Source organism: Leuciscus leuciscus, assembly GCF_965113295.1.
Source record: "Leuciscus leuciscus genome assembly, chromosome: 6".
NCBI classification, from domain to species: Eukaryota; Metazoa; Chordata; class Actinopteri; order Cypriniformes; family Leuciscidae; genus Leuciscus; species Leuciscus leuciscus.
In genome coordinates, this window is record NC_138730.1 from 1,883,368 (window position 1) to 1,905,248 (window position 21,881).

The window sequence follows — 21,881 nt, forward strand, 5'->3', positions numbered from 1 at the left end:
GTCTGACATGCTCTGACATTTGTGTTTTTTTCTGTTACTAGTGACATTTTCATGGCTAAAGTCTAATTACACTGTATTCAGCACAAACTCTGCTACAATAATATATCAGCAGCATGTATGTAAAAGTTTGTAGTTTTGAGATAATGACATTTATGCGTGGTTTGTGAAAATACAAAAAAAAATTCTCACTGAAATAAGGCCATGAAACCCATACTGATTATTTCTTCACAAGACTTTTGAAAATTGTATGACATAGCCTAGAATATTTGCTCCAAAACTATGTGAAAATCACCCTGACTGCTCATTCAGATAAGACAATATATTGATTTAAAATTTCTAAGACGTGTTTTGTGTGACAAAGCCATATGTGAAGGGGCGTGATCATCTCATGAATATGTAAGCTTTTAACACCTGAGAAAGACAAAGACACTCCCCTAACTGCCCTATTAGGAGCGATCAGGCCCTGTCATTCAGAGCAACCTTGCACAAAGAATGAGGAGATTTAAAAAAGAATGGCTTTTAGATTGTTTGGATTTATTTACAACACAACACAATCCAAAAATACAAATGACAAAAGAGCACATTGAAAACAATGATCCAAAGACAGAGACCTTTGTGCCATTCCTAAAAACATACCTTTCATTTCCAAGGTGTTTGATTTTCACTTTACCATGTTCATGTACAGAGACTCATGTGAATGTTGAAGTCAGCAGGACTCAGTTGCATCTGGTCCCTGAAAGAAAGAAAAAAAGAAAAAAACTGTGAACATACTGATATCAAGAGAAACTATAGGGCTGCACGATTTTGGGAATAGATTTTAGATTTTTCTGGTTAAAATTTCTTTTTAAAATTCACAGAATACACACACACACGTTTCCAACAATATATAATGAACATGAATATAGGCCTTGTAGGCATAGGCTACGCAGTGCTGCATAAAATAATAATAACAATAAATTAAATCTTCCAAAAGATTTCAAGAACAACTACGCTAGAGAAAAATATATTGATTATCATATGTTACTTCAAATGTTTCCATTCGTTATGATGATATGAAATGAGATAATAGTAAAAACATAAAGCCTAATGTTTGGTGCATTTTTCCTTTCAAACGCAATCGCGCTCCAAAATATGATACATTCAAACCCACAGCGCGCTCCAAAATATGATGCATTCAAACGCCATCGCGCTCCAAAATATTAAACATTATGGTTATACATATCTATGTTTGAGCAGATATCCACAAACAGTATTTAACAGTAAACACGGGTCTAAATAGTATAATATTCACCATATATCTAGCAACAGTTCAACTGCAATGTGAAGTTTATGCAACAATACCATAAACTAATAAGTAAGAATTTCTTACCTTACATCTTTCTTGTCTTCAAATCGCGTTCTTCTTCTTCTGATGTAAATCCAATGTAAGCTCAGACGTGTCTTCCAAACTCGACGAAAAGCAGAGACTTGTGAAGTTTTTTGGTGTTTTGTGTTTGAGGTAACGAGGGCGTTCGCGTTCCATGTGGAGATTTGCATGTGAATCACTTTTGCGCGAGTGGGCGTGGTCGAATTAAAAGTAATTAGCAAGCGTTTGAGATACTGGACATCTTGTTGGTTTTATACAAATTACTTAAACAGAGAATATTTGTTTTCAGTTTGAATCCGATCATTTAAAAGTACACACTTAAATGTGTATAAAGGTATATGGCTCATAAATGTGTGAGAAGTATTCGCTGAGTTTTGTTTCAGTTTATAGACGTGCTCAAGAAAAAAAAGTTCACCGCGACGGAGAGGCAGAACGCACACCCTGTTTATTTTCTTTATTTTACAAAAGCACAATGTTTTGATTTGATTGTAAGTGGACACATACAAAAGTAGAAATATCACAGATTCTTTTTTTATATTTCTTTTTTCTGTATAACCATAAATGACGGAGTAATTTAAGTTTATGTTGCTGCTATGTGAAAAAAATCCAGCAAAACGCGTCGGCGCGTTTCTCGACCTCAGAGGGTTAATGCTTTTACATTGAGGGATACCTCGTTGACTCATCCAGATGTAGAGCTTGCTTTGTCAGACCCTGAGAAGAAACTTTGTAAGCACTTCCAAAGAATTGAGATAAGAGGCAAACGAGGACGAAAGGTCCCCATTCTTCTCACACCTGATATGCTGACATCGATGGAGCTACTTGTCAAGACTCGCCATAACTGTGAAGTGCCTGATGAGAATGTGTTCATGTTTGGAAGACCACAAGCACTCAGTCACTTCAGAGGATCAGATGTTATTCGTAAGATTGCTCAAAGCTGTGGGGCAAAACACCCAGAGGCATTATCCTCCACGAGACTGAGAAAGCACATGGCCACTATGTACAAGGTCCTCAACTTAAAGGACAATGAAATGGATGACCTTGCTGACTTCCTCGGACATGACATCAGAGTCCATCGGCAGTATTATAAGTTACCCCAAGGCACATTACAGCTTGCGAAAATAAGTAAGGTTCTTATGGCCATGGAACGAGGACAGCTATCTGAATTCAAAGGAAGAAATCTAGATGAGATCCAGATTGATCCACAAGGTAAAACAGGCCTAAGTTAGTAAATTCATTTTACACGTATTCCTCCAAAGATTTTTTTGTTTGTTTGTTTGTTTTTTTGTCAAATGCCAATGAAATTTTCAATTGATTAATTTAAATAAATAAACTAGCAGATTGAAAATTCTCAAATGCCATGTTATGATCAGCTGGAACTCCATTGTTGGTTATAGACATTGGTTGAATGTAGTTGTTAAAAAAATATTTTGTTCGCTACTTATAAATTTTATCTGTATGTTTACTGTGTTTTATAGAGAGAGTACTGATGGACAGTGATGGATCAGACACTGAAAATGAGACTGGAAATGGTGCTTCACCTTCAGATTCAGCAGGGATGTAGTCAGCTACTGAAAGGGAATGATGGGAAAGGTAGAAAAGGCTTGAATATTACTGGAAGAAACATTTGAGTGTGTTTACTGATAATTAAGGAGTGCTTGTTGAATATTCTTTTACTAAAAGAGAGCTATTATGTGTCCAAACAAATCAATGAAGTCCACTAATGAAGTTGAACAACACAATCAACAACTATCCAAAAGGTAATAAGATTTAAATTAAACAGGAGGATTATGAAGACTTCTGATATTGTTTTATTTTTAAAGAACCAGTGCTTTATGATGTGCATGTTTTTCACTTGCTTTTATTTGTTTTATATCATAGATAATATATATCATTTAGATAATTTTATATACTTTTCTCTTATACATTTTTCTGAAAATAGTATTGTTTATTCTGTGTGTACCAACAGAAAGAAGAAAAAAAAAAGAGTACTTAATTGCACACAGTGCCCCTTGCTAATATTGGCATTATTGGTTAATCTGAGAAGAGAAGGAAATAAAAATACATTTTTGTTGTTTCAGCTTTTGATCTTTTGTTCAAAAGTATAAAACCAATCCCCTATTCTAACAGTTACAAACACAACACAGTTTCATAAAAAAAAAAAAAATAAACCCCAATATATTTGGTAAATTAGATGTGTGGCACAATTACTGGTACCCATTTAGTCAGCATTCTGTGCCATTACTGTATATTATCTATATTTAAAGTCTCCTCAGTTGTGTTCATATGTTTTATAACAGGCAAGGATAAAGAACTGCAGCCAATTGGCAAGGACTTGGACAAACCACACACAACAAAGGGTAAGCTGTTTTTCAAATGTCTTATGAAATGTGTCACACTTTCCATTTTTTGTTAAAGTTCAGTCAGAATTAAGTCATTTCAATTGGAATCCACACAGAGACCCATTTATATTGACAACAGAGTTCCCTTAAAGGGTTTGTTTAGAAAATTAGAATTCTGTCATTAATTACTCGTCCTAATGTCGTTCCAAACCCGTAAGACATTTGTTCATCTTCGGAACACAAATGAAGATATTTTTGATGAAATCCGAGAGGATTCTGAACCATCCATATGCAGCAATGTCATTGCAACTTTCAAGGCCTAGAAAGGTGGTAAAGACATCATTAAAATAACGCAAACAAAAATAACGACTTAATTCAACCATTTCTTCTCTTCCACGTCATTCTCCTACTCTGTTGATGTAGTGTAACCAGTGCAGCGCTTCCGGGTTCTACGCTTCCGGGTCCTCTTTCTTTTTCTCTTTTTAAAAAGAGAGAAATCAAACAAAATCATCCTCACTCCTCAAAGATTCCATTTTGTATTGTTTTGCGAATTATTCCGCAACGGATCAATAAACATCGGATTCATTGGGTTTCATAGGTTTCTGTGCGTGACACATTTTTAGGATGACGAATAAGAAAAAACACAAATAGCAATATATCTTGTTGAATGCCAGGCATGTGCTCGTGTTTTAATTCAGAGTTGATTCCAGTATGCACAGATCATTATTCAGCAAACACAATGATACCTGTGGGTCAATGCCCCATGAACATTTCCTGCTTATTTATCAAAATGTGGACCTTTTCAGATTCTCAGTTGAAGAAAAATAGATTCCTGTTAACCCCCTGAGGTCAGCATTCACGCCGGCGTGATCTGCTCGCTTTTATCCTTATCAGTGCAAAAGAAACTCATAAATACTCTGTTGATTTTGATCTTACATACTTGTGTTATACATCAATTGATCCTGTTAAGTGTGTATTTTTTTTGTGTATACACACAATAAAAACAAACTGTTGTGCTTTTCGCCCCAAAAAAATAAATAAACATGATGCGAGTTCTGCCTACTCTCTGTCAGTGTAGTCCATTCTGAAACGCGTCTGAAAATGAACTGTAACTCAGCGAATACTCAGTCAAACAGGCATACAGACACACAGGCATGAAGCTTGAATTCTCTTCTTTTAAATGAAGTATTTTTTATAAAAAACAAATATTCTCAGTTTATGTAATATGTATGAAAAGAGAGAGGTGTCAGTCGTTCTCTTTCAGCTCATTATGTTTTAATTTGACTCCGCCCACGGAGAGCGCGCGCTATTCAAACACAAATGATCTGAGGCGATCCATGCAAACCTGTGAACGCCCACACGCTGGATAAAACACACCGCGAGTTATCAGAGTCATGTACTTTACGACGCTGTGAGGAATAATACTATCTTAATAATAATCCTGGAAAATTTACCTCAGAAGTGCTGGAAGTTTCATTTCGAGGAGCAACAGATCCAGCTGAGGAATAGGTCAGTTCTATATTTGCTTTGTTCTAATCGCAAGTGTCTGTACACGCAAAAAGACTGTTTAAATATGAATCGCGTTTCTGTGTGTGAATGAATGAACAGCTTTTACCAAACTCTATTGCTATACTTACCCCTTTTCCACCAAAAAAGAACTGGTTCGGAACTGGTGCTGGTTCAAAGTTGGTTCAACTTGCGAACCTTCTCAGAACCTGTTTGTTTTTCCACTGACTAGAGCCCAGCGAACGACGTCATCACTGTGTACGTTGCCATAGGCTACATCTTACACCGGACGCGCAGCCCCATGTCTAGTACAGCTCTCGCCTGAAAATCCGATAACATCAGCAATTTTCTGATTTCTGTAAATGAATATAAAACTAAATGTATATTGCAGAACAGGGTGAAGTCAGTATACATTAACTACGATATGAGACACATACATGCAAATTTAATATAAAACTATGTAACGTTAAATGGCGCTCTGTTGCGCGGCAGGATTTTGAACACGGTCCTGAGCCGTTGCTGGGCGCCGCGGACAGACGCCGCCGGTGTGTGTACGTTACACTTCTAGAGAATAATGTGTTCGAATAAAGATGCGGCGCGGGGCTGAGCTGAGCTGCGCGTCCGGTGTGCGACCCCCTTTAGCTTTCCAAGAAACGCTTACGCCAAATTCAAACATAACAATTACAATGGCGGACTACATCGTCTTTCTGCAAATGTTTCTCCTTGCTTTGCGATCCTATATTGGGGTCAGAAGAAGACGTTTAGAACACATTTGTGCTGCTCGGACAGAGGTTACGTTCGAGAAGAAGTTCGACAATAACCCCGCCCCCAGCCCCCGACGTAAGCATGACGTGGTTAAAGAACGGTTCTAGTCCAGCAAAGAGTTGGTGCCGCTTTGGAACCAATTTTCCTGGCTGAGAACCGGTTCTTTGGCTGTCGAAACACAAAGTCCAGGGCCCGTATTCATAGAGATTCTAAGAATCCTCTTAGAAAACTCTTAATTTAGCTTAAAAACTTTTACGTAGGAGTCTTAGCTTAAGAGCGATTCGGGACCGATCTGAGAGCAACTCTGAGTAAGGAAAAGACACAAACTTTCATCTTAGTAAGGAGGCGGGGTTGACCCCGTTGCTATGTATGACACAATCTTTTGAAGACTGTGATTGGTTGGTTGTCCAAGAAGGGGAAAAAAAGTGATTTTTAGTATAGGGTCTATTCTAAGCCTTCACTTTGAAATTACATGCGTAATTTTTCCTATTTGACCGTTCTCACACACACACACACACACACACACACACACACACACACACACACACACACACACACACACACACACACACACACACACACACACACACACATTATATATGTGTATATAAATCCTTTATTTATTTATTTACCATGCTGTTAATTTCCTATAAGGTATTTGATTGGCTTAGAATGATAAAAATTGTTCCACTCTTTCCAATTACACTGATTGCTGGCATGTCTATTTAAGTGGTGGTTTGAATGTTGGTTTTAATGTATCAAACATGGAATTTTCCCAGTTGCCAAATATCGTAATGTAGTGATTACTTTCATTTCTGGCGCTATGGCATTTCTGTGCTGTGTCGGAGATGTTAGCGTGTCTCTAATAAGATCAGTCACAAACATGATCCCTGCACGATCTAATCTATAGCGTCTTATTAACTCACTGTCATCCATTGTCTGCAACACATTTCTTCTCCCTCTTCGTCTTTCTGCCATTTTGTCCTCTACTAAAGAAACTCTTAAGCCTCTTAAAAGTCCTCGTCCGTGCTCCTAACAATTTTGAAGACCTCTTTTAAGGGTTAAGATGCTTTCTGAATTACTTTTTTCTTTACTAGGATTTTTTCTTTAATTTTAAGAGTAAACGGCCACATTTCTAAGAATTTTCTTAGAATTTTGTCACTAGGAGCTACTCTTTGCATTAAGATTCTTTATGAATACGGGCCCAGGTTCGCGAGTAGGCACCGGCTCCGAACCGGCACCAGCACTGCCTTGGTGGAAAAGGGGTAACTGAGATGAGTAAAAATCGACTACAAATATTGTCAATAATAAAGTCATCAACTAAGATGTTATTGTAGTGTTTGTTCCAATGTAGGCTATATTCAAAATAATGAATCCTTAACTTTGAAATACGTATGATAAAATGTATACTTTAGTTTTTACAAAGAAAGATTACACTGGAAATATTGTTACAATTTAAATGGTTAAAATAGCAAAAAATATATATTCAAGGATAGAACAAAATCTTAAAAGGTCAATATAAGCCTTCTCTTTAAATTATTTTTATTGTGCTTTATTAGTGACACATTTGGGTAGAGAATATATACAAAATGCATTATTCAGAAGTATTGTGGACACATATTTAGTATGTGTTTTGTGGCCTTATTTCAGAAACTTTCATTTTTAGTTTTTTCAATAACCATGCATAAACATTATTCTCTCAAAAATAAAAACATGTACATACATGTTGCTCACATATTATGGTAGCCCTGTTTGTGCTAAATAGAGTGTAATTATACCTTTGCCATTAATATGTTTATAAGCAACTGAAAAAAGCACAAATGTCAGGGCATGTCAGAACATCTCAAGGACCCCAAAAACACCTTAGACCCCAGAGGGTTAAACAGGAAGTGAGGTGAGGCTGTTGTCACTGTTTACATCCATACAAATGGTCTATTCAAATACAAGAGTTTATGGGAATTAGAAAATTGTAAAATAAAGTAAAAATCCACAAAAATATAAATATAGACAATTCTCCCTTTTAAACAACTCTTTAATGATTATCTAAACTTAATATTAATTGTTAATCTGGTAGAGGTTTACATTTGTAACCACCCGGTGGTGGTTTGGGGTAAGACACAATGGGGATGTCCCAATATTAACCTTTCTAAAATTTCTTTCTAAGAATTTCTGATAATAAAGTTGATTTTTGGGATTCAAAAATTACCCCAGACAATTCTGATAAGAAATTATGGCTTTATTGTATTTAGAAATTGCTGTCCCCATGTGTAACCTTCTAGTCAGGAGTCCCTACAACACAGCAAAAACAAATATGTGTGTGTGAGAGAGTGTCTGTGTGTGTGTGTGAGAGAGAGAGAGTCTGAGTGTGTGAGTTTGAGTCTTAAGTGTGTGTGTGTGTGTGTGTGTGTGTGTGTGTGTGTGTGTGTGTGTGTGTGTGTGTGTGTGTGTGTGTGTGTGTGTGTGTGTGTATAATGTGTTTGTAAACATTTTAAGGAACACTGCATATGAATCCATTTTCCATGACCAATCTAACTAATCTAAAGTGAGGACTATTTACTCCTAATAAACAATTAACAGTACCTTTAGTACGAGCTAATTAAACAATAATAATTGTGTTAATTACAGAGACAATTAATGAAGAATTCACTATTTGTAAACAGCCTAATATATTAAAGGGGTGGTATAATGCCCTTTTCACAAGATGTAAAATATATCTATGATGTCCCCAGAGTGTGTGTGTGAAGTTTTAGCGCAAAATACCCCACAGATATTTTTATATAGCAAGTTAAAGTTGTCACTTTTTGAGGGTTTGCAAAAACGCACAGTTTTGTGCCTGGCCCTTTAAATGCAAATGAGCTGCTGCAGAGGGTGGGGTTTCAAGAGCTCGTGTCTGTTAGCAGCTGCTGTTACCTCACGCAGACACACTAAAATGACAGAAACTGTTCTGCCTTTAATGTTAAACGGAGTCAGATAAGGATGGAGAGACTCAAGAAGAAGTGGCAACATGTAGAATGCAACAGGACGTCTCTGAATGGTTAGTTGATGAATTTATGTCGCTGATGTGGAGTTAACTATCTTCAATTAGGATATTCTGTCATGATAAATCTATAAATCGCTCGTATAGGAACTGTTGTGAGATGCACACAGAGTGACTTTCTATTGCATGTGAAAAGATGGATGCTAAAGTTTGAGCTGACTCACAAATGTACTCTTATACAACAACTTTTCCTCTTCTCAACATGGACTGCGTGTTCCCGGGGGCGGGGTTTATGTAAATTCTAGGGTTAGTGATGTCACTAACCCGAGAGGAATGTCGTGTAGTCCCAACCAGCCGTTTGTTGTAGTCCTTTTCTTTAAAAGCAAATATCTCCCTTTGCTTTGAACTTTGAGCGTTGTAACTTTGCAGATGTTGTTTATGCTCAAACAGCAACATTACACACTAACTAAAGCTAGAAAAGTGAAATCACACTCAACCACCCCTTTAACAATGTAGAGACTACAATACCTTAACTATGAATTAACTATAAACTAATAGTTTGTTAATGATTTGTACTGTAAGTACCATATCACTGTATACTCACTATAAAGTATGACCCAGTCTTCTAAAGCTTTTAACACTAGAAATGCCTTCAGCATCCTGGAGGTAATCTCTCCAATAGAAGACCACTCGCTTTTCATTCGCTCGTCTATTGCTTCCTGTCTCCGACCATCTGATCTCAAACAGCCCATCCATGATGTCTGCTGATCGGTTCCTTGTAGAGTAGCGGAGGACAGCATGAAAAGCTTCTGGATGTTGCTGGATCTTCTGGAGGACTCCAAGTGTTTTCAGTCCATCTCTAAACCTAACAGAGGAGATCCTCCAACACTGCATTATTAAACAGTGTTCCTGTCATGTTTATCTTCAGGTAGTGTCACCTTCATGGACTTTTAGTCTGGCATTGTTGGGGAAGCAGACACACTCTGTCAGTGTAAATCTAGACACATCGGGGATTTCTGCTTTAGCTGAGGATGGTGTTGTTTAAGTGGCGCCAAATTAAATAACTAATCAGTTTTTACAACAGAAATTATTCAATCAAAAACGTACTTAAGCTTTTCTTCTAAAGCACAATGAATGTCCTATTATGACTGTGAAGCTGCTTTGAAGCGATCTGTGTTGTGAAAAGCGCTCTATAAATGAAGGTGACTTGACTTGTCCGTCACATGTTTCCTTTGTTTGATTTTCCCGCCACTCATCAGTCGCCATAGACACTGATCCTCCACCACAGCTGCTCATCATTTACTTACTTCTGTCTGTGGATTGAGTTTCTCTGTTTTCAGTCTTTAGTGTTGGTCGATGTTTGCGTGTTCACCCCATGTTTAAACAGTTAACCGCACTGTTACGCCCCCTGTCTGTTCTTGTGTTTATTGTTATTAAAACCACTTCGTATTGGATCCCGTCTACCCTCGTCTTCATCATCTTCTTATGACAGTCACTTAAACCCTTATTGCTTTTTTATTACAATCTCTACTACCGAGGTAGACCTAAAAGAGTAGCTAAAATAATGAACTTGCACAAACACATGTAAACCTATTTGTCCACTAGACTAAGAGAGCACAGTATTCACTGAGACGAGATGTACCTTTCAAAGGGACCACGGACACGGTGAACTACTAGAAACATTAGAAGATCCTCCAGTAACGGATTCTTGTCCATCAAACTTGTAAGAGGTCTTAGGCAGCCAACATGAGACAAGTAATCTGTCAAAGGCTCAGTAGACGTCTGAAGCTCCTCCACTGTTCTGGATTGACAAATCTGCCTCCAAAAACACACAAAACAAAACAAAAATTAAATATACATATATATATAGAAAGAGAGAGAAAGAGAGAGAGAGAGAGAGAATTTTTGTTTTGTTTTGTTTGTTTAAAAAATAAATACATAATATATACATTATATATATATATATATATATATATATATATATATATATATATATATATATATATAAATATAGGAAGAGTTCAGATGCAAAAGCCTCTAAGTGCCATCTGAAATGTTCTTCTAGAATAATCATTTTTATTAAGCTCGTATATTTAAGTTCAGTAATTTCACTTAAATGACAATTAATAGGAAATTTTCATTGCCATTTACAGTTTTTTTACAATCGCTATGACAATATTTTCAATACTTTTAACAAATTTCCTAAACTCTTAACGCACCAACACACCTACAACACACAATTGGCAAAACAGGGGCTCGTTCTTCGTACGTTGCTTATTACATCCGAGATCAAATGACACATCCAAGATAATATCATCGTGCTAATCATGATCTGGCTAACTCGGTTCTTCGAACACACTTGCCGGATATGATTAGTATCGCTGGATTGAGTTATCTGAGATAATTGCGCGTTCATGCGCTGGGTTAAAAGGGGATATGTATCGATAGTAGAAACATTGATCAGCAACGCTGCTATTGGCTGTTCAGCGTGGCCAAAGAGCGCGCACAGTTTTTCTCCGCAGCAGAGCAAGAACTAATAGTCGAAGTTTATTCGGAATTTTAATGTTTTAATGCAAAACGCCAGGGAACACCTCAAAGTCTGCAAAAGCCAGGAGAGAGGGCTGGCAAAAAGTAGCAGACAATTTAAATCCGTTAGAAGTGGCCATGTTAGATGTTTTTTTTATCACTTATTAGCCTATATTTTTGTATTTGAATAATTGCATAATTACTTTGTTCATTGTAATGTCAGAGTCACCACACTAGAACATGGGAACAAACAAAAGTGAAGTACAAAAATATTCTACATAATGGTAATTTTTTTGTTATATTATAGTCTCTTTTATAAAAGACACTGTTAAATAAATGGTTGGCTGTTTATAAAAGCAACCAAGAAAAAGGCTGAGCAAAAAAAAAAAAGAAGAAAAGATCTTAGTAGCCTACACTGTAAAATAATTTTTGCTGCATTAAATTAAGGCTGTATAGTCATTTCAACTGTTAAATCTTGAGTAATGATTAATTGCTTTGACAAAACTAATAAACTTATATTAATGTAAAAATATTTTTCCAGAGTGTAGTTCATATAATGACATTGTGTTTTCCTCTTTTGTGCACTTTTACATAATACACCAACACTTGTATCTGTTCCCAAGAAAGTGGTGGCTGAAATATGTGCAGTAAGTGGACATTTTTTTTATAACTTTCCAAAGGAAAGAAAGTATAAGACTTTGTAATGTCCATTTGTTTCCATTTCACTGGACAGTGAATAAACCCTCTCAGATAACTGTCATATGGAGGAACTAGCCTACCTGCAAGTGCATAAATAACTTTACTTCATTTATACTTGTATGCTTTATGGCAGCAATATAAGTTGCAGGATTCCACATCTACAGAAAGGCCTACAGAAGAGTCTGCACAGACAGAGGAGACATAGGCCTACAGGTGGGCAGTGTATAGCCAACTTTTCCTTTTTATTTGTTGCATGAGGCATGTGTCTAATATCTCTTGTTGCAGGCACTTGACCACTGGCTTTTCTTTACAAAGAACAATTGAAATAAAACTCAAGGAACTAAGTATATTGGTCTTTTATTAAACTTTTCATTATATTATAATGAAAAGTTTTTTTTTTGTTTTTTTTTGGGCAATGTTGTGTAATATGGCACATGCAGCAATGTCACAGGCCCTGTCAGGTGTGCAAACCTCAGACTTATCAGACACTGAAATCTTCCCTTTAGTTAGCCAAAGTTCATTTCATTGTGTGCCCTTGTCCTGGCTAGAGCTGCAGTGTAACTGGTTTGGGTCAGGGAATGGGGTCATAAAACACCTGTCTGCAGGCAGGAACATGTCATAATCACCTATGAAGAAATGCAGTTCTGTTAGGATCAGCATAAGTGTATGTAACAGTGAGCTTGATATTTAATTGTGGAACTTTTCTTACCACTTTCAAATAATGTGCATAAATGTGAATCTCTGAAAATTCTTAAGTCATGCACAGATCCTGGCCATTTTGCTTTCACATTTGTGATATGGAAGATTTTAGTCAACTGACTTTTTTTATTTGATATAATATTATTAATCTGGAATATTAAGACTCCCAATAGTAACTGGGCTGCACATTTACATTGTGAACCCCCTTTCTGTTCACATAATCCCCTTCATTGAGGCCTTGATGGCAGTCTATGGAAGCCTATGGTACCAATCACGTTAGTGAAGCCTGAGTGACATACTGTAATCGGCATGGTCATGATTGCATGATCTTCATAAAAAATGATGATAGCCAAAAAAAAACTGCTTTACAACATTGGGTCTTAAAAACCTAAAACTGTTTTTTAAACCTAAAAGCGCCAGGTAAACTCCGAATGACACGACAGACAGCACTTTCCATCAAGTTCTCTGCTCCAATAGTGTAAAGGAAAGAGCCACTCGCAAATAATCATAGGGCAATGCAAACAGTTTGTGCTGTAGTTAAAGCCCGACTCCGACAAGTCGAAAATAATGTGCGTTTCCAACAAATTAATAATGTAAACGACAATCTCACGAGTCACGAGAAAAAAATTTCAATCTCAGAAAGTGCACTATCGCGCTGCGCTGGACTTCCCGTATCAGCTCCGCTTATGAAGCCGGGATCTAATCCTGTTTACATGAAATAAGCCTGCTCCCGAGCAGGTTCAAGTTTGCGCACCTGTTGCTATGACAGCAAGTCCAGGATGAGCGTCGAAGAACCAAACAATCCAAGATCATGCCAAATCGTCAACAATCAAATCCAGCTAACTGAGTTAGCGACGTACGAAGAACGAGCCCCCGTTCATTTCATGCTCAAAATCACACATTGTAAACTAAACTCCAACATTTTTTCAAAATACAATAATATACTAGCAACAATACACTATGTCTACCAAAACACTACAAACACGTCTCAAAATCAAATAATGTTTCAAAACACTAACATATATTCTCGTCCAAAAGGAAGATTTAGTCAATCACAGCACAATGTCATATAGGCCTAAACACTAACATCAGATGGAATTACAGAAACTGCATTATGTTATATGTGTCAGGGGTATGGCCTTATACAACAGACAGTATATTGTATTGATCATAGATTGTGTTTTGCAATGCATTTTCTTTTGAAGCTTCTCTACATTTTTGTTTTGTTGGGTTTAGGTCTTTAGCTGCAGAAATTCAATAAAAAAAGACCCATCTCAGATGCTTTATAGATGTACGGTTAATGAAAAAACGAAGACAGAGACAGAATTGCTGCAATAAAGACTTTATTTGCAAAAGGACATTACTGCAAGATAACAAAAATATGCAATAGAGCTGCCATTTATTACGTGAAAATACAACATATACGAACAGAAAAAGCACCAAAAAAAAAAAAAAAAAAAAAAAAAAAAAAGAGTCATCTTCTAATCTGCCTGGTCTTCTGCATTTGGCCACATGTATTGCCACATATATTTGCATAATTCAATCAGCTGTTTCTCAGTAACAATAGAATAAAATACAGGGGATACATTTATGTTTCAATTCACAATAAAAACAGCTGTTTACCTTGACTTTAGCCTGTAAGGTTAGGTTTAGAACATGGTGTTATCTGTTATGACATACAGTGTTAAAGCATTGGTAAATTTGGCAGTAAAAATCCAATGTTTTGGTCTTGTTTGAGCTTGTGTGTAAAAGAAGTTCAAGCATTTTAAATGTGTGTTAATTGAATGCATTTTGTGTTAAAGCAACAAGAAATGTGTTAATAGTATAGCTTACACAGATGGATGTAGTGCTAACTGTGTTAAGAGTTTTGGAAAATTGTTAAAAGTATTGAAAAATCTGTCATAGCAATCGTAAAAAAACTGTAAGTAAAATTACTGATATAACTGTATTTATTTTTTAAACATAAAAACAAAACAAAAAAAAACCCCCAAAAAACAACAACATTCATCGCATGCCTTACAATTTTTTTTTTACATTACACAAGAAGAAAAAGTAAAAGTGCCCACAAACCCGTTTCAGTGTTTCATAGAGTTTATTGTCTGCAATGTCCTCAGTGACGGGTCTGCTCATCTCTGGTCCTTTAACTAAGCAGCTGAAAAGAGTTTCAGAGAGGAAACATGGTGCTGGTCCTCCATGAACCAGGCTGACAGCAATGGATCGACCAGCAAAACAATATCTGTCATCCTGACAGCTGTAAAATAAGCAGAATAAAAGTCCAATCAGGAAACTACCACTTTGTTATAATACTGTGGCCCAAAATAAATATTATACAATGAATTCAGCAAATTCATTATTACTATCATTTCAACTGACTCAGTGCAATTATATATACCAAAGGAATCAAGGGCCAAGTTCAAGTGTCCCTCATGTCCCTCCAACATTTCAGAGTGAGATAGTGCTTCCATAAGTAGCCGTAGAAATTCTGGTCGGGCCACCGAGATCAACAGCCTCTTCGGTTGTGCCCTTGTCATCAGAGAACTTAATGCACATTGTGTGGTTTGGGTCGTATGACGTTCTTGAAAGCCTGGAATAGCTCCATCAAGCACTGCTGCACAATTGATACTGAATTTGCAAATGCCTGTGCTTTTGATCTTTTCACCAAGTTCTTTTAAGATTTCACTTATGGAGGAATCTTCTTTGGGGCGTCTACAATGACAATAACAGAAAAGAAATCTTTCAGAACATGTTTAGATGGACAGCAATAATCCAACTATTCATCTGATTAGACAGTCCACAACACACTATAGAACTATATTCTTTGTTCATAAGAGATGAACACCACATCCAAATAACGCGAATGGTCCGTGAGACGCAAATAGTCCATAAGCCAGAGCTTAGTAAATGGCTGTGTGTGTTTGTGAATGAGAGTGGAGGGAGTGAGCAGAGCTGCACAGTCTCCTACCAAACCCACAGGGGGTGATGATCTTGTTGGGGCAGGTTCTGTTCCAGGTAATAATAGCTCGCCATCAACTGGCCGCACCTGGCCTGTATTAAATAAACAGGACCCATGGTTTAGTCACTACTCATAATATAATTTACCTACTAGCTAGTTTTATATTCTATATTTTATATGTACACAATAGTATTCAAAATACTGCATAAGTAATTGTCAATAATACAACAAAAATACTCAAATGCATGAAAATAACCACCCATAAATATTGGGATTATTTACAACATAACATTCCATTCAATACAATCGATAATCTTGTCATTCAGTATGTAAATGAACCATTTAAATACTTAAAGCCATAGCATTGAAAACAAAGTGCTAGGATTACATTATAATTCATGGAACCCAATAGAAACTCCATAGGAGCGAATGGGAAGCTAATGCTACCAGCCACCACAGCCCATATAAATACATTGAGATGGCTTAATGCTGTTAGCATTAAGCTAGCGGAAACCGTCATTATAATACATAAGGATGCCAATACCAATAGCAACATGCTAGCGGACACAACAACAAACAAACAAATATTCGACACACCGCAGCACCAGTCGGCTTCTAAAGACGGTGGTGGACACTACAAATACAGAATCGCATGCTAGAATCAACCAAGCATTTAAGATGGAAAATAAGAGAAAATAGCATTGTTTGTGTAGAGACATACCGAGTGCAGCTGCTCCGGTGGCTTCCCCCTCACACTACTGATTGGGGAAACTCACCACAGCTTGTAAAAACGCGCTTAAATGCTATGATTGGTTGAAAGCGTTCACTGAGACTACCATGTGACTCCTGCACAAAGATGTGAATGAAGGGTGTGTTCAGGTGACTGGGAAAAATAGAACCATGGAATTTTACCCTGGGTTACACTTCTCTCACAGGAGTGTGTGTTGTTGAGTCTCACAGGTTCAGTTCAGGCTCTATAAAGCATCAGTGTGTGTTCAGCATGTTAAAGACTCGCTCTACTACGCTTCACTCACAGGAGTGTGTGTTGTTGAGTCTCACAGGTTCAGTACAGACTCTATAAAGCATCAGTGTGTGTTCAGCATGTTAAAGACTCGCTCTACTACGCTTCTCTCACAGGAGTGTGTGTTGTTGAGTCTCACAGGAGTGTGTGTTGTTGAGTCTCACAGGTTCAGTACAGGCTCTATAAAGCATCAGTGTGTGTTCAGCATGTTAAAGACTCACTCTACTATGCTTCTCTCACAGGAGTGTGTGTTGTTGAGTCTCACAGGAGTGTGTGTTGTTGAGTCTCACAGGAGTGTGTGTGTTGAGTCTCACAGGTTCAGTTCAGACTCTATAAAGCATCAGTGTGTGTTCAGCATGTTAAAGACTCGCTCTACTACGCTTCACTCACAGGAGTGTGTGTTGTTGAGTCTCACAGGTTCAGTTCAGGCTCTATAAAGCATCAGTGTGTGTTCAGCATGTTAAAGACTCGCTCTACTACGCTTCACTCACAGGAGTGTGTGTTGTTGAGTCTCACAGGTTCAGTTCAGGCTCTATAAAGCATCAGTGTGTGTTCAGCATGTTAAAGACTCGCTCTACTACGCTTCACTCACAGGAGTGTGTGTTGTTGAGTCTCACAGGAGTGTGTGTTGTTGAGTCTCACAGGTTCAGAACAGACTATAAAGCATCAGTGTGTGTTCAGCATGTTAAAGACTCGCTCTACTATGCTTCTCTCACAGGAGTGTGTGTTGTTGAGTCTCACAGGAGTGTGTGTTGTTGAGTCTCACAGGTTCAGTTCAGACTCTATAAAGCATCAGTGTGTGTTCAGCATGTTAAAGACTCGCTCTACTACGCTTCTCTCACAGGAGTGTGTGTTGTTGAGTCTCACAGGTTCAGTTCAGGCTCTATAAAGCATCAGTGTGTGTTCAGCATGTTAAAGACTCGCTCTACTATGCTTCTCTCACAGGAGTGTGTGTTGTTGAGTCTCACAGGTTCAGTACAGACTCTATAAAGCATCAGTGTGTGTTCAGCATGTTAAAGACTCGCTCTACTACGCTTCTCTCACAGGAGTGTGTGTTGTTGAGTCTCACAGGTTCAGTACAGACTCTATAAAGCATCAGTGTGTGTTCAGCATGTTAAAGACTCGCTCTACTACGCTTCTCTCACAGGAGTGTGTGTTGTTGAGTCTCACAGGTTCAGTACAGACTCTATAAAGCATCAGTGTGTGTTCAGCATGTTAAAGACTCGCTCTACTACGCTTCACTCACAGGAGTGTGTGTTGTTGAGTCTCACAGGTTCAGTACAGACTCTATAAAGCATCAGTGTGTGTTCAGCATGTTAAAGACTCGCTCTACTATGCTTCTCTCACAGGAGTGTGTGTTGTTGAGTCTCACAGGAGTGTGTGTTGTTGAGTCTCACAGGTTCAGTACAGACTCTATAAAGCATCAGTGTGTGTTCAGCATGTTAAAGACTCGCTCTACTACGCTTCTCTCACAGGAGTGTGTGTTGTTGAGTCTCACAGGAGTGTGTGTGTTGAGTCTCACAGGAGTGTGTGTGTTGAGTCTCACAGGAGTGTGTGTTGTTGAGTCTCACAGGTTCAGTACAGACTCTATAAAGCATCAGTGTGTGTTCAGCATGTTAAAGACTCGCTCTACTACGCTTCTCTCACAGGAGTGTGTGTTGTTGAGTCTCACAGGAGTGTGTGTGTTGAGTCTCACAGGAGTGTGTGTTGTTGAGTCTCACAGGTTCAGTACAGACTCTATAAAGCATCAGTGTGTGTTCAGCGTGTTAAAGACTCACTCTATTATGCTTCACTCACAGGAGTGTGTGTTGTTGAGTCTCACAGGAGTGTGTGTGTTGAGTCTCACAGGAGTGTGTGTTGTTGAGTCTCACAGGTTCAGTACAGACTCTATAAAGCATCAGTGTGTGTTCAGCGTGTTAAAGACTCGCTCTACTATGCTTCACTCACAGGAGTGTGTGTTGTTGAGTCTCACAGGAGTGTGTGTTGTTGAGTCTCACAGGTTCAGTACAGACTCTATAAAGCATCAGTGTGTGTTCAGCGTGTTAAAGACTCACTCTATTATGCTTCTCTCACAGGAGTGTGTGTTGTTGAGTCTCACAGGAGTGTGTGTTGTTGAGTCTCACAGGAGTGTGTGTTGTTGAGTCTCACAGGTTCAGTACAGACTCTATAAAGCATCAGTGTGTGTTCAGCATGTTAAAGACTCGCTCTACTATGCTTCTCTCACAGGAGTGTGTGTTGTTGAGTCTGACTGCAGCGATGAGGGACATGATGGACGGCAGAGACAGGTGAAGGTGGGAACGGTGGTCAGCTGATTCATCAGAATACATTTTTGTTAACATTTTGTTTGTTTTATTAAAATATATAATTTTCAGTTAAAAAGTAATTCAGTCAGGACCACTTCGCCAAGTATGGATAAATAGATTTATTGCGATAATATAGCATACAGTTAGTGTTGGCGGTATGGATCTGTTCTGGGCAAAACTCCCATGCCTGTCCATGCAGCTATGCCTGGACAGAGCGGGAGAGCAGCAAGGCAAACCCCCCATGGGGTACAGAACAGAACCAGTATATGCATGATTACAATTCTCAATTACATGAGTTGAAATGAGCAATTACATGTGAAATACAATACATAATAGAAAATTTGCCAAGATTACCCTGTTAAGAAAACAAGTGATCAGAAAGATGAAGGTTTGGTTAGGAGGAGTTGGGGTTGGAGGAGGGAGTTTAGATGCGAGCAGCAAGCTATGTGGGAAATGCTGAAGGAGTGAGATTTATGTGTGCCGCTGAGATAGATGTCGACACTGGATTGGACCACGTCATGAACAGCTGGCTAACAGCTGATGCGGGCTTGGCTGACGTGGCCTACCTGAACTAACGCGATGCTTGATTATAATTAAGTATTGGTCAGCATTTATCATTATAATTGTGTGTAAGTGTTGGGGTGGGCTAGCAATGCAATTCTTTCTGGGGTAATCTTTATTTTTAAGGAGGGATATTTACATTTTTGGAGTATAAAATCACCAGTTCTTTAACAATGAACAATCATAATGACAAAAAAAAAAAAACTAAACAAAATAAGAAAACATAAATATCATGGGTTTGCGTGCATCATAGTATGAAAAAGCACAATGACCAGGTAAAAAAAAAAAAAAAAAATGCTTGTGCTAAACATAAATGAGATTTATATGGAAGCTTGTTTCCGCCACAGAAAAAAAAAAAAAAAAAAAAAAATTGCGACTTTTTATCTCACAATTCTGACTTTTTTTCTCAGAATTGAGAGATATTAAGTCAGAATTGTGAGATATAAAGTCACAATTCTGAGAAATAAAGTCGCAATTGCGAGATATAAAGTCAGAATTCAGAGAAAAAAAGTCAGAATTGCGTGATATAAAGTCAGAATTGTGAGATATAAAGTCGCAATTGCGTGTTATAAAGTCAGAATTGCGAGATATAAAGTCAGAATTCTGACTTTTTTACTCGCAATTGCGACTTTATATCACGCAATTCTGACTTTATATCTCGCAATTGGGAGATATAAAGTCAGAATTGCATGATATAAAGTCGCAATTGCGTGTTATAAAGTCAGAATTGTAAGATATAAAGTCCAATTCTAAGGGGGAAAAAAGACGGAGTTTTTTTTTTTTTTTTTTTACCTCAGAATAGTTTATATCTCACAATTCTGACTTTATAACACGCAATTCTGACTTTATATCTCCCAATTGCGAGATATAAAGTCAGAATTGCCTGATATAAAGTCGCAATTGCGAGTAAAAAAGTCAGAATTCTGACTTTATATCTCGCAATTCTGACTTTATAACACGCAATTGCGACTTTATTTCACGCAATTCTGACTTTATAACACACAATTCTGACTTTATATCTCACAATTCTGACTTTATAACACGCACTTTTGACTTTATATCTCGCAATTATGTTTTATAAAGTCAGAATTGCGTGATATAAAGTCGCAATTGCGAGAAAAAAAGTCAGAATTCTGACTTTATATCTCGCAATTCTGACTTTATATCACGCAATTCTGACTTTTTTTCTCAGAATTCTGACTTTATATCTTGCAATTGCGACTTTATTTCTCAGAATTGCGACTTTATATCTCACAATTCTGACTTCATATCTCGCAATTCTGAGAAAAAAAGTCAGAATTGTGAGATAAAAAGTCGCAATTTTTTTTTTTTTTTTTTTTTTTTCTGTGGCGGAAACAAGCTTCCATAGATTTAAGCCACATTTGCTTGTGGGTGAAACATTTTGCATATAAAATAAAGAAATTAACAACATATTCAAGAGATGACGATTTTGGGTTTTCATAATAAAAAATAATATCTTTAAGGATAAAACTGTGGGTCACATTATAGGGTTAAAATATAAGAACTTAAATCAACCCTAAATATATTGGTTATACTACAATCAAAAAATAAATGGGCACTTAATTCTTCAACAAAACCACAAAATGAGCAAGTTTCATCAATATCAGGATATTTACAGATAGATGAATTAAAGCTGTCGCTCATATCTTTTAAGTTGTTGCGCTTGTGATAACGTTGTAGGTCACATGATAACGTCAACATGGCGGATGACGTACGGCTAGCATTCATACTTAACGCGATCAGGCTATATAGTACCTACTCTTTTAGCACTCGTTATGCAAGTACTTATTGAAATTAAGTGTCTACTCAGTGAATATGCAGTTTTGAACACAGCCAGGGTGTAGCAAACACACTCACAGTCCTTTTACACAACAGTTAGTTAGTCATGTGACAATCACCTGATTATGTAATGTAGAATAGTCCCAAGAGAGAAGAGATTGTTAGATAAATATAGAGGACATATCTTACCAAAAAAATACACAACACAACATAATATGTAAAATAAAAAAAATAAAAAAATAAAAAAATTATATATATATATATATATTTTTTTTTTTAGGGCTGTCAATCTTCCTCTATAATACTATTCAAATTCCATTCCTTATTTTATTTAATATTCGAATAATATTCGAATATTAAATGCTC

General features: G+C 37.3%; 1 protein-coding gene across 1 annotated transcript in view; it reads right to left on the reverse strand.

Annotated features, from left to right (window-relative positions):
* Positions 1-14,829: 14,829 nt before the first annotated feature.
* The window catches only part of LOC309501927 (protein NLRC3-like), a 60,954-nt gene continuing 53,902 nt past the window's right edge, over positions 14,830-21,881 (reverse strand). The window contains exons 8-9 of the mRNA XM_082174218.1: positions 15,270-15,922; positions 14,830-15,128 (exon numbers count right to left, since the gene is read on the reverse strand). Coding sequence (XP_082030344.1) covers positions 15,904-15,922 — 19 coding nt within the window. The 3' untranslated portion in view covers positions 14,830-15,128; positions 15,270-15,903. The remainder of the gene's footprint in view (positions 15,129-15,269; positions 15,923-21,881) is intronic.